General features: G+C 42.2%; 1 protein-coding gene across 12 annotated transcripts in view; it reads right to left on the bottom strand.

Moving 5' to 3' along the window:
- Positions 1-14039, bottom strand: part of PCGF5 (polycomb group ring finger 5) — a 117795-nt gene that overhangs the window by 54007 nt on the left and 49749 nt on the right. For 5 of the 12 annotated variants that reach the window (XM_055081168.1, XM_055081169.1, XM_055081175.1 and 2 more), the window contains one exon: positions 9995-10289. In XM_055081168.1, the coding sequence (XP_054937143.1) occupies positions 9995-10106 (112 nt within the window). In that variant the 5' untranslated portion in view covers positions 10107-10289. Of the gene's footprint in view, positions 1-9994; positions 10290-10927; positions 10971-12386; positions 12516-14039 lie in introns of those variants that run through there. The other 7 variants (XM_028481351.2, XM_028481350.2, XM_055081174.1 and 4 more) reach the window with 7 other exon arrangements.

The following is a 14039-nucleotide window of genomic DNA, read 5'->3' as shown; positions in this document are numbered from 1 at the left end:
CAGGACACAGTCTTGGGGCTTTAGCACAGTAGGGGAATCTGAGACCAAGCAGGTCAGGAGACCACAAAGTCCAGGAGGGCCTTCCACAGACAGGCTTATGTAGTCAAGTGGGACTCCAGGGTGAGGGCAGACTCTAGTAGGTCAGTGAGTGCAATGATGATCTCATTCCCCTCCTAATCAACATAAATTCCATGACCAATCAGAATAATCACTTCCTCACAGATTCTAAATAGCTTTGCTCTACTTCAACTCTTCTTCCCTTCTCTTCTTTTGTCATACTTGCTCAGTTAAACTATTAACCCTGGCTAAATCCAACTCTGCATACTCTGCTCTGCAAGATTACAGCTGAACATTGTGGGAGAAAAACATGCATCATGCTGATTGGTCTCACCTTAAATTCATGACCATGACCCTCAAAAATGGGTCCTTCATCTGCCAGGCAGTCACCCTCAATGCCCTAATTCCATATGCTCTTCACCAATACTTCATACCTTTTCTCCTCTCTGCTCAAGCCCTCACTTATCCTCCCCCATCTCCACTCTCCACTGATGACCTCACTTCCTGTTCTACTGAAAACAAAAGGAAAGAAGAAAAAAAAAAGGAAACAGAATTTATATCACCATACCTACTCACTCACTAACATCTAAACTTTGTGGTCTTGCCTGTTTCTAGAACTTTCATGTGTCAATCTCTGCTCTGTTCACTAGACCCCCTTCCAACGACCCGAGAACACTGCTCCATTGCTTCTCTCTCTCGCCTGTGTCAGTCTTCTGCTATCTGCTGAAGATTCCCATCAACATTCAAACATATTATTTCCCCATCTTTAAAAAAAGGAATCAAACTTCTGTTGACCCTACTTCCCTTGTCAGCTATCACTCCATTTCAGAGCTACCTATACCCTCTCTCTAATACCTCTCTTCCCATTCTTTTTTCACCCCTTCTTTACCTTCATTAAGGTGAAAGACTTACATAATCATTGTACAATTATCAAAACAATGAAATTAAAACATTTCCATCCTCTCACACCCACGCAGACCTCCACTCGTTACCACTCCACTGAAAGTGCTCAGCGAGATTAACCATGGTGCCTGTGCTGCTCAGCCTGGGCCTTCCTCAGTCCCACCTTACTCAACACAACTGACTTGGCCGGTCCCTCCTCCTAGACACTATGTGTTTGCTTTGCCTCCCAGGACCCACTCTGTTTTCCTCCTACCTCACTGCCTCCTCCCCCTCAGCACCCAGGGCTCAGCCTTGGCCATCACTCCTTCTCCATCTATGCTCACTCCCTTGGCGCTCTCACTGATTAAATATGATCTAAATGCTGATCATCTCCAGACTCGTATGTCCAACTCCCAACTGGTTGGGATCAGGCATCTGATCAGCCAACTCCTTTACCTTCTTAAATCTGTTCAACTGCCACCTTCCTGATGAGGCCTACCCTGAGCACAGGCTTACTTCAAGGGGTCATACCCTCTCACTGACTGCCCAATTCCCTGTACCCAGCGTGACCTTCCCTTTTTCCGTAGCATTTATCACCAGAGTGTGCCATCATTTATCCACTCTGACTTCCTGCCTACTATGTTGCCTGATGTGCCCCAGGTGCCCAGAACAGCACCTGGAGGAGGAGGCGCTCAGTAAATACGCATGGAATAAATGAGGACACGGGTTGGGAACAGCAGAGACAGCCACGATTTTAGGGCTACAGGAGCTGCACTACTGTAGTCAAGTCAGAAATCAGCCTAGAGTTTCAGCTAAGGCAGGGAAGAGATTCTGAATTCACTAGTAATTTTCCTGACAATTAAAATGAGTTAATTCAATACAAGCTACATAATTTTCTAAAATAAAATGATCATTTTCTATCAACCGAGTAATGTCAGCGGTTGAGCATTCTGAGAGAATATAGGTTTGTTCACTGGTTTCTGAATTTCTGATATATATATACACACAAGTCTGGCAAAAATCAGTATGTTATAAAACACCAGTAGACATGATACATCTTCAAAGTACCCAAACAGAAATTATCTTTTGCCTGCTCTACACTGGTTGGACTCTACTTGTTCATAATGCTTACACTCAACCTTTGTGCTAGACTCTTAAACATACCTGTACACCGACCACAATTTCTAACTCTGAATACATCTGGTTTTTAGGTTACATATTTTTCTCTCAATCCATCACTGGTATCAGTTCCAACTCATCCTGACCTAGATAATAATTTATTCTCAGAAACCAATACAGAAGACAACTTATTTGTTATCCCCTAGTTTTGTCTTTTAGTGTCCACTATGAATCTTTGCTCAGCTGTTCAAACATTCTTTACTATCTAATGCATAGTTTCAAAAGCTAAAAGAACCATACATCTGATATAATTCTTAACATTATTACCAATAATAGATGACACCAAGATTGTTTAAGGCCTATAATTATTCTTTCCTATTTAAAAAGAATCATCAAAATGAACACTATAATCATGTTCATGAATGACTAGTTTCTGCCAAAATATTGTTTGAAATATGTAACATCAGTTAGACTAGTGACCTCATTTCTACCACAACCCTAGAACATTATATTTGCACCTACTGAAAGTACGGTTTCAAGTACGGTTTCTATTTAGGTTTAAGTACGGTTCCTATTTAGGCCTTTGATTATTACTCTAAAAACAAGTAAGTCTTGACTCTAAAAATCAAATTTTATAAAGAATACATTCTTGGAAAGTTCAATTTATATCTCTTCTTCATTATAATGGCTATCATTCAGAATTATTAATAAATTCAGATCCTGATTGGGTACATGACAGGTATACAGTCATGAAAACATAGTTAGAAGAGGTTTACTATATATATTTTGAAAATTCACATGCTGCTTAAAGAAATTTTAGAAAATGTAGACTAGCAGAAAGAAGAAAAAAATTAGCAAATATCCCAATTTATTATGAAGAGGTATCTGAGTCAGACAGGAATAGGAACCTAGCTCTAGCACTTATTAGCTGTGTTACTTAACCTGAGTTTTGTCTCTGAAAAACACTAGCATGAGAAGCTGAAATACTCTTCCCTCAAACTTTTCACAGCTTGCTCCTTCCTATTATTTACGCTCTCTGCTCAGATGGTAACTTCCAAGCAAGACCTTATTCTGTCTTATTTTTCTTCATAGCATGTGTTAAACATAGAATCTAAAACTATATCATTCACTTGCTTTTTGTCTGTCTGTTCTATTGAAACATAAATTTAGGAGGACAGACTATATCTGTATTGTTTATTGCTGTCTTCCCACTGCCTAGAGTAATGACTGGCACAAGGTAGGCGCTAATAAACATTTGCTGACTGATTTAATACCACCTAACTAGAAGGGTTCTTGGGAAGATTAAATAAGGCAATGCATGTAAAGCCCATGACCCCCAATATAACATTCAATAAATAACAGCCATTATGTTAATTTTATTAGCGTTTACTTCAATTACTGTATGATTAAAAGTACAAACTGCCTACTTCTAGAGGTGCTGGTTATTATAAATGTCTGGTCCAGAGCGTGCTTCTCAGACTTTAGTGAATCACAAAATCACCTGAAGGGCTTGCTATTACACCAATTTCCGGCCCTTTCCCCAGATATCCGGATTCAGTAGGTCTATGGTAAGGCCTGAGAATGTGCACTTCTAACAAGCTCCCAGGTGATGATGCTGCTGGTCTGGAGACTGCACTTTGAATAGCAAGTATATGTGGCATAAGATTTTTAAACACTGAGTATCAACATATCAAGAGTTCTCTGTACCTTAATTAAATAAATACAAGTGTATTTAAGATACTTGTTCAAAAAACAAGAAATGATAGAACTTAAATTTTACCATCTTATGATTAAATTATTCCTTCATTCTTACACAGTACTACATAAAATTACCAAGTCCCTTAACTGTCACATCAATTATCCCTTCTTCCTTACATAAATTGGAAACTAAATACAACGTTTTTCCAAATAATTCATCTTAGTTAAGGGACTACCACCATAATTTCTGAAAAGGCAGAAAGAAGAAAGCTTTCTTTTCCTGTACCATAGAATTCCATGTCTATAACCTTCCCTTTTTTCTGAGGAAAGAATCATCAGATTCTTAAAGAGGCCTCTAGCCACAAAAGAGTTAAGAACCAATGCACTGTGTTCTGCACATTTTAGCTGCTGGAACAAAGCTCCTTTGTTCTTAGTTTAAGTGAAAAGTCTTTCATTTTAAGTCAACAACCTATACAACCACCAGCAAATACACTCAAAGCAACCTCAAAAATATCTCAGGACCCTGGTGCAAGAGATAGAGCATCCCTTAATTTAGAACCACCAATCTCTACTCTCCAATCCTGTGTCTCTCCCTCTCCCTACCCACGACCCACAAAGCTCCCACCTATATTTTAGAAGACAGTTTTTCAAAATCCGTAATTCCTAACCCACACTATCTACATAACTTTCAAGCTACCTTTCACTGCATTTGAATCTTGGAAAGGAAAAACACACAATAAACTAATCAACTGATTGACCATTTATTTATTCATTTAAACTTTTCCTGAGCACTCAAGTACCAGGTACTAAGGATACACTTAAGCTAAATCGGCCTATGGGAGCAGACAGGCGGCATATGTTGGAGTAGATGAGCTTTAAAGGATGGGCGGCTGCTAGCCAGGCATACAGGAGACGTTCCAAGCAGAGCAAGCAGCTGAACCATGTGTGCAGTGTGTGTCAGGTGGTGGGGGGAGGGAGAGGGCAGAAATCAGTCACAGCTGCATAGCTTTAATTTATCCTGAGGGCAGTAGAGTACCTTTAGGAAATTTTGGGTTGGCTGAAGCCTGAGCGATGAAGACAGTAAGCCCTTGTAAATGATCACCACTGACACAGCTTAGGAGTGGGCTGCAGGGACTTTGGTGAGAAGGAATAAGGGCCTGAGCGAGAAAGGTCACAGGGGATGAGAGTGAAGGGACAGATTCAAGAGAGATTACAGAGAGAGACCAGACAGAACTTTGCCCCTGTTTTGTTAGTGAGGGTAAAGAGAGTCAAGCATGGAGCATATTTCTTGCTTGGACAACTGAATGTTGGCATCCCATTCATTCACTTTTAGGTAATGTTAAGTTCCAGGAGGCTTCAGGACGTCTAAGTGGACATCCAGTGGGATTCTGATGCTCAGAATAAAGATTTGGGAGACATCAGCATAGGCTGAAGTCTCAGAGGAGGTGAGTTCACATAGAAAAGAAAAAAATAGATACAAGTACACCTGTAGAAATTTCTTCTTGGCTTATGAGTTTTGCTTAGCAGAGTTTAAGTTCCAAATTTATCTTATTTACCACTCTACTCCACGGGCTAGCAAAGTGCCTGACATCTAATTCTTTATTTTAGAGAATTCAATAATTATTTGTGTGAACAAGTTTATTTCCTTAGGTTTGTTACGTTGTAAAAATTACCTCATAGACGTGTAACCACATGTAACCTAACAAACCACACGTTTGTTAGGTTGTAAAATTACCTCATGGACATGTGGATTTAGTTCATCTAGCATTAAGTGATCATTTAAAGGGAAAACTCATCTATATTTAAAAATTTTACCTCATTTTAAAGTTTTATTATCTTTTTATCAAACGTCCTTGGTCTGCTGAATGGAGCTGGTATTAGTAGTTGAGGTATGAGCCTACTTAAAGATGGGGCTTTTATAAGCCCTTTTTTTTCTTCTTTTTTTTTTTTGGCGACTCCTTGTCAGAAGTGTGGGACATTCTGCGCTGCCATCTCTGCCTCCCCTTCCTTCTGACTGGCTTGCCCCTTTCTCTGTCTTCCACAGAGCTGAGTGCTAAGAACACCAAGGGCTGCTGCAGTCACAGTCTGCTGTCATTTTGGCCCTTGTTTCTACATCCACAGGGAAGCCAGGCAGTGTTAGCTCCAGAATTTCTTAATGGGAGAACAGGGGATCAACAAACTGATTTGAGGAGAGAGGAAGAGTCGAGATGCATGTGCAGAGTAATGAGAAAGAGTAAAGTGACTCCGCTTATCCATGTCAAAGCAGGGAGAGCCACTCGTGATCCCTACACCTCCCAGCCCAAAGCACCTCCACTGCAGCCAGGCACAGGCGTTTATGTCCCTGACTGAGAAGGCCTTGGGCCCATGGCTTTAGGAATTTCAGAAAACACTCTTTTTGGTTCCTTCTCTGGCATTCATTCTGCTGCAAGATCCTGACATATATCTGCTATTACATCATTCTGTTTCCTCATTTTCATCACACTTACCAGCATCCAAATTTATTGGTAATTTATACATTCCCTAATTTGATTACTATTCCTTCACTTGACCAGAGTTCTGAAGGCACTGGTCCTAAAGTCTGATTTTGCTCACCAATAATAAAGCTCCATTTACACATTTCAAACTCGAATAGTAAGAACAAAATCTTTCTCTTTTATTATGAGTTTTCATAATAAGAACTATTGTTTACCCATTCTTTACTTACAGTATGATAAAATTATAGTCTATGTACAAAGTTATTTTAATAATATATTTTTTATATGCCAAAGTCAAGATGGAAACTATCAGGGGGTACCTCAATGTCACTTAACACTTCTTACTTTCCTCCTGTCCCATTTGGCCATCTTCTCTATTGTATACTGATCCCAAATCATTGTACCACATATATCTGTCCCACCTTATACCTAAGAAAACCAGGTAACATCAAAGAGCCAACCAATGATTAAGGAACATGCTTTACAGTACTATTTATTTTATCAATACAAATAGGGGGATATTTTGCAAGTGGGATAGTTTTTGCCTATAAGCCCCAGTATGAATACAAACCAAGAAATACATAGAAATCCAAGGACCAGAAAGTGCATAAAGCTTAGCACTACAGAATCCTCAGGTCTCCTAAGACACTGGGTTGAGTGCCTGACTCCACCATCATTTACTCTACTGTTCTGTGTTCTCTGTGGATGAAAGAGGCCATATTTGTGTCTTTTAATCACAATTCTGCCATGTTCATTCTCTCTCAGTAAAGGGGCTTGCTGACTGCCAAGGGACTTTTCAGGCCAGAATGACACGAGCTGTTAAACGGTCACCTATCCCTTTAGACCTTAAACTGCCGTTGCAAACATAAACATAACCCTTGCTTATAAACTTATTGTTTATACTTCTAGAATCTTTGGTTTCCCTTCAAAAAAGTAACATTTAGGAAATTCCGTGGTGGCGCAGTGGTTGAGAATCCGCCTGCCAATGCAGGGGACACGTGTTCAAGCCCTGGTCCGGGAAGATCCCACATGCCGTGGAGCAACTAAGCCCGTGCGCCACAACTGCTGAGTCTGCGCTCTGGAGTCCGCGAGCCACAACTACTGAGCCTGTGTGCCACAACTACTGAAGCCCACGTGCCTAGAGCCCGTGCTCTGCAACATGAGAAGCCACCGCAATGAGAAGCCCGCGCACCGCAAAGAAGAGTAGCCCCTGCTCGCCGCGACTAGAGAAAGCCCGCGAGCAGCAACGAAGACCCAACGCAGCCAAAATAAATAAATAAAATAAATAAATTTATATTTAAAAAAATAACATTCAAACTGGGATTTTATTATGTCCCAAAGAAAATTTTCTTTCAGAAGAACAGATATAAAATCTGTATTATATAGATAAAAACTGGAGAATTTGTGCTTTCTTCTCATCTGCCAAACAGAACTGGCAGGTTATGCTGGAGAAATCCAAATATAAAAACAATGCACTAATGTCAGAAGAAGCAAAACAAAACAGACTGTGGACCATGTCCAGGTGCCATGCTTCGTGTAGTGGGAAACAGGAAATTATAAGACAAAGTCCCCACTCTAGAGTAGCCACATCCTACTGGTTCTTCCTCCAAAATACATCCATAGTCAATCATTCTTCCCTGCCTCCATCTCACACCTCATTACCCTGGCTGAAGGCCCCATAATCTTTCAGCTGACCTGCAGCAATAGCCTTCTCACTGATTAGCTGTTCCTTAAACTTGCCAAGGGCATTCCCACCTCAAGGCCGTGTACTTGCTTTTCCCTCTGCCTGGAATGCTCTTCCCATATATCCAGAGTTCAATCCCTTCAGGTTTCTGTCCAAATGTCATCATATCAAAGAGGCCAACCCTGACACACTATATAAAATAACCCCAACTCTCCTACCTACAATCCTTCTTTGCTCTTCATAGCAATTAACACAATCTAACGTGGCATATGTTTATTATTGGTTTTCCCCTTTCTTGAGAGCAGAGATTTTTGACTACCTTCTTCACTGCTGTATCCTCTGTGCCTAGAATGGTGCCTGGCACACGGTAGGTATTCAATAAATATCTGTTTGATGATGTTTAACTGATAACTGTTCAAGTTAGATAATGATACAGTGCAACAGTAAATGAGCATTTCAAGACAGTTCATAGTTAACTGGTAATTGAACAGCATGGGCCCAGTAATACCTCCAAAAAGTATACATCAACATCACTTGGAGAGGTTTTCTGAAATACACCTGTCCGGACCTCATCACAACACCCACCAATCTCTCCAGGTGGAGTTGTGAAAAAGTTTATGTTTAAACAGCTTCCTAGGTGACTTTTTTTTGGTGGTAAAATATTTATAAAATCTGCCATTTTAACAACGAACAGGTGATTCTTTTTTTGCAACCCTGTTTAAAACTACTGGTATAATAGTATGTAAGTTAAGCAGAGGGAGAATAGCTGAAGGGGGGATTAAAAAAATGTCCCAGGTTATCTTAGAAAGAGCATGGGCTTTGGAGCTGAATACAGGTCTACTACTCATAAGCTGTGAGACTGGGCAAGTGACTTAGCTCTTAAGCTTCCACACCCACAAGTGAAGATAATCTCTATACTCTCTCTGTCTCCCCACATCCCCTCCAAACTGCTTCAAGGTTACTGTAAAGCTAAAATGAAATCAAGTATATAAAGTATCTACTTTGGGGCACATAACAGGTATTAAGCTAGAACTTACTGGAATTACCTTCATTGAAATAGGAAAATAAATTCACATTGGCAAAACCACAAAAAATAGGTGAAATCCTGGCCTAAGTGGCTATAAAAATGTCTCTTTCTCTACTGATAGGACAGGTGAAAAAGAAACTTGTCAGGAGTTCCACAGATATGATCATTCGTTAGAACAGTGATTCTCAAACTTGTGTATGCTTCAGAATCACCTGGAGGGATTGTTAAACACAGATGTCTGGGCCTACTCCCAGAGCGCTTCGGTAATTCTGGGGGGAGTCCTGATAATCTGCATGTCTAACAAGTTCCCAGGGGATGCTGAGGCTGTTGGTTATTGGTCAAAGGGTACAGTTTCAGTTATACAAGATGAATAAGTCCTGGAGATCTACTGTACAGCATAGTGCCCACGGTTAACAATACTGTGTTGTACACTTAAAAATTTGCTAGGAGGGTAAATTTTACGTTGTGTTCTTATCACAATAATAATAATAATAATAATAAACAAGAGGGTGAGAGAAAACTTTTGGAGGTGATGGATAAGGTTTATGGCATTGATGTGGTGATGGTTTCATGCATATATACTTATCTCTAAACTCATCAAGTTATACACATTAAACATGTACAGCTTTTTTATGTCAACCATACCTCAATAAAGTGATTTTTAAAAACCCACAATGAATTAAAGTATGCATATCCTTAAAAAACTCTGAGCATATTAATTCTTTCAGTAAAATTTTTAAAAAGCGAAAACCTCAAAAATAGTTCACGAAAAAAAAACTATAACCAATAACTGCTTATGATTTTCAGAACATTTTAAAATCAGATAAAAGTCAACTATAACAATTTAAAAAAGAAACAAGAAAAAATTCATACCACTGGTATCCCAGTGAGAAATTCAATTCTGAAAATAAATTCAAAGTTAATTCTTAGAATACTCATTGTTTTAAAAGTTAAAATCTAGAGGAAAAAAAACCCCCAAAATGTGGTAGTTTTAAAAGAAGAAGTGTAACCCAAAACTTCTGATAGGTAGATGACATAATAAAGAATACTTACAGGTATGGAGGCATTCCGTCACTGTAGTTGGCTTGATCAGATACCCTTTACAGATATAGCAAGTGATGTAAGGATTGAAATCTTTCACCAAGTGTTTCCTCTGGGTAGCCATTCGTGGTTAGCTAGGACTGGCTCTAGTAGTTCAGGCAAACAGGGGTATTAAGTGGATGAAAGTCTGATCCCAGGAGCTGGTGTGGAGTTCCCAACTGGATGTCCTGAGGCATGAGAACTAACATCCAGACTTCTCATGAGATCGCTGGTCATCACTCCTTTTGGTGGTTCTGCTTTCCCATATCTTCTTCCACAGTAATTTTAAAAAGACGAGAGAAAAAGGTGTCAAATTCCTCGCACTGTATTAACACCAATGTATTAGCAGCAAGTATTACATGTTCCAAACTGGGTGAACAGGTGAATAGAACATTTCCCTCACTGTAACATTAATTTGTAAACCTACTATGATTAAGTCAGAATAATGACAAATTCATCCAATCCTGAGGCCTCAACTATCACCTCTATACAAAGGACACCTGAGGCTATTAACTCTGGTTTTGATATCTTTACCTCTTGAGTAATGCATTTTAACTATCTGCTTGACTGCTCTATTAGGAGTTCCTGCCAACACAAGCTTAAAGATTCAAAATTGAAGTCATTATCCTCCCTATCAAAATGCTCCCTATTTCCATTCTGTACTCCATACCTAGTCGGTAATCAAATCAAATGGATGTCCTCTTCCATTCCATCCACAGCCATCCTACTCAAATATTAACTCTCCACCTTCAGCCCAACTTATGTTCTACCAAGTTTATTTTATTCTATCACATTTGGATCCTCTTCTCAAAGAATGTCAGTGTCTCCTCTTTACTCTATAACAGAAAAACCTTTAAATTTCTCAGCTTGTCGTGTAAGACCCTCCACAGGCTGACCTTAACATACCATTCAAAGCTCAGGAAATCTAAAAGGATGGCTCTTTCCATAGTCCATTCTGCAGGTCCTCTGCCCTCCATCCAAAGAGCTCTTCTGTTCCCCTATCTAGAGCCTACCCATTCTTCAAAGCCTTTTCCAAAGCTGTCCTCAGTGTAATCTCCCCGGTTTTTTTTACCCTCATTTGTCTCCTGTTACGTTTTCCTTCTATTTTTATTTACAGTTACATTCATTCTTAATCTCCTCTATTAGACTGCAAAATCTTAAACAGACACCAGTCACATTTAGTAAGTGTATAACCTGGGCAATGTTACTTATCGTCTCTAAGTCTTACGGTTTTTTAAACTGTAAAATGAAAACAAGAATGCCAGCCTCCTACAGTTGTGACGATTAAATGAGACAACATACATATAGCTAGCACACTGTAAAAACTGAATGTCATTAATTTTTTTTTAACTTTTAACTTTTTTTTTCCAGAAACGTCTAGCATGGCTTGTCCATATGGTTACTTTAAAAAGTTTTAAAGGTTTCTTACAACAAACGTGTCCTCTTAGAGGACACAACATGAAAAAAAGGTGTGGACTTCCCAAGTTAATTCTATAAACAAAAACTTTTCTATCTCAGCTATTAACTCATGTTAAGTATAAAGCAACCGGGGAGGTAAAAGGTATCGTTCCATCTTCCATCGACAGACACATCGCCACTGAGAATATGCACGGAATAGGTTCTGCAAACAATCACCTTATCCGCTCAGGAAATCGTGTCGAGGGTGTAACAGAAAGAGAGCGTAATTATCAGATAGGGGGTCTGGGTTCTGGTCCTGAGCCTCTGTACGACCTGCAGCAAGGCAAATTATCCGTGCTTGGATCTCGGCCTCCTCCTCTATATACTGGGATTAACGGCCCTGCCTTTCTCACAGGTTTGCTAGGAAGCTCCAAAGTCAGACAAAGTCCTCTGAAAGGGGACATGCACAGTCCCGACCCGGGGTGGGATTATGATCTTAAGCCATAGAGCCCTGTCACCAAGAAGGTTAAAGGAAGCAAGTACTTGCAGTGACGGGGCGGGGGCAGGAGGGAACTTTTCCTCGTCCTCCGGCAGGACCCAGTAGTACTGCCCTAGGCGGTCCCAGCACAAGCCTCCCCGCCCGCCTGGCAGGTGCGCGGGCCAGGGCCCGGCGGACGCGCCTCTCGGGCCGGGCCGGGGCTGCGCCTGGGAGGACGCGCCGCCTCTCCCAGGGCCGTGCGCCCGCCGCCTTCTCCGCCCCCGAGCGCAAGGCGCGACCTCGAAGCCCCCAGACCCCGGCAGGCCACCCCCGTCCCCGCCCCCGAAGAGCTCTCCCGGCTCCAGGCGGGGCCTGCCGCGGCAGGTGCTTGGAGGTGCCGCTCTGGCTCCCGGCGCAAACTTGGGCGGGGAGCGCAGGGGCGGCCGAGTTCCGGCCCTTCGGCCGCTCTCCAGCCAGCCGGGTACCTACCCCGCGGCTGCCGCCACCGCCGCTCCTCGCCACCAGCGCGCCGGCCTCAGAGGGAAGGAAAGTGAAAGAGAAACAGCGCCTGCCGCGGCCTGGCCGGTCCCCGCGCCCCGTCCGCCCTCCCCCTGCAGGCGGGAGCGCGCCGGCTCCGCGGGGCCACTCGACTCGGGCCCGATAGGGCGCGGCGGGCCTCGGGCCCAGGGCCGGTGCCGCCTCCAAGGGCAACTCCACCCCCTTCCAACCGCCGGCGCCGCCGGCCGGCCACGCCCCCGCCACGCCCCCCGCCGCCACGCCCGCAGGCCACGCCCGCCCGCCCGAGCTCCTCGCAGGTACCCCGGCCGCCCCGCCGCCCGGGTTCCAGGGCGACGGTAGATTTGACCAAATTTTATCTCAGTTCTTCTTCTCCTCACCACCGACCCCTCCCAGTTGTTTTCATCATAACAATGTCTGGCATATTTTCCCTGGCGGGTTTACAAGCGATGGTCGGTGCTGAGAATGACTCACCCTGCGAAACTGTCTACTCAGCTGCGTCTTCCCCAAACTAGCCCCACGTGGGCCGCGGTAGGGACGAAGACCGCTTGATTTACACCCTATTTAAGAACCACTAAGGAACTTGTTACTGGGCGGGGGGTGGGCGGGGGGTCTGGAGATCAGGATCAACGACAACTGGAAGCAAGGGAGAACGATGGGGGTGGGGGGTGTTCGTGGAAAGGTGAAGAGTTCCTACTGCTTGCAAGGTTTAAAACAGACCAACCAACCAACCCCAGTTCTCTTTCTAGTGGACTTTAAGAACTACAAGAGCAAAAAATTTATTCAAAAGCATACATTAAAGGATTCCTCAAAGTCATTCAATCCTAATATACTGCATTCCACAAACTTACAAATTTCTACTACAACCAGTATTTTGCTAAACATAAATTAGACTTGGTTCTTTGTTGCTTAGAAGACTGCAATCCAGTAATCCTAAAATAGCAGGCCAATCAGCGTGGTGTCCACCAGTAAACAAAAGTTCAAAAGAACATCCCAAAGGGTATCTGCCAAGGGCAACTTTCAATCTTGTGTGTTAGAAAGAGGAAAAGGTGCTGCAATTACATCATCTTTGCCTCTGGAGAAGTGAGGGCAGTGATGGCTAGGGAGCTGACAGTAATGGAGAAGGGATGGGGGGAAATTAGTGCAAAGTGTTTGCCTTACCTCCAAACGACGAGTCACCTTACTTACTACCAGAGTGGAGATGGCTCTAGTGGTAAACCAAGGAACCCAGTGACCACTGGTCTAGCAGGGTGCAAGTGTTCAAAGATCCATTTCAAATTTAAAATACACCAATAAGTAGACAAGACAGCTTTAAAAAACATCCAATTTATAATTAAACTTAGGTAGAGTGGACATAACCTTTAAAAATTACCATTTTTAACATCATAGCAGGAGCAATACATTTTCTGAAACAGTTTTCAATGACCACATTTTCATAGTCCTCATGAGAACCATTTTGCAAAAGTATACATGCCAATTTCCAAGCTGGGATCAACTTCAGCAAGTCCCGGCAATCACAACGAGCAAAGAAAACAAGTCCGATAAAATGACTTTATAGCTGCAGGATTCCTCTCCAGATCTTTCATCTTGGAAACTAACTAAACATATCAATATGTGAAAAGTCAC

The sequence above is a fragment of the Physeter macrocephalus genome, chromosome 20, assembly GCF_002837175.3.
Source record: "Physeter macrocephalus isolate SW-GA chromosome 20, ASM283717v5, whole genome shotgun sequence".
NCBI classification, from domain to species: domain Eukaryota; kingdom Metazoa; phylum Chordata; class Mammalia; order Artiodactyla; family Physeteridae; genus Physeter; species Physeter macrocephalus.
This window is presented reverse-complemented; position numbering and strand designations above follow the sequence as displayed.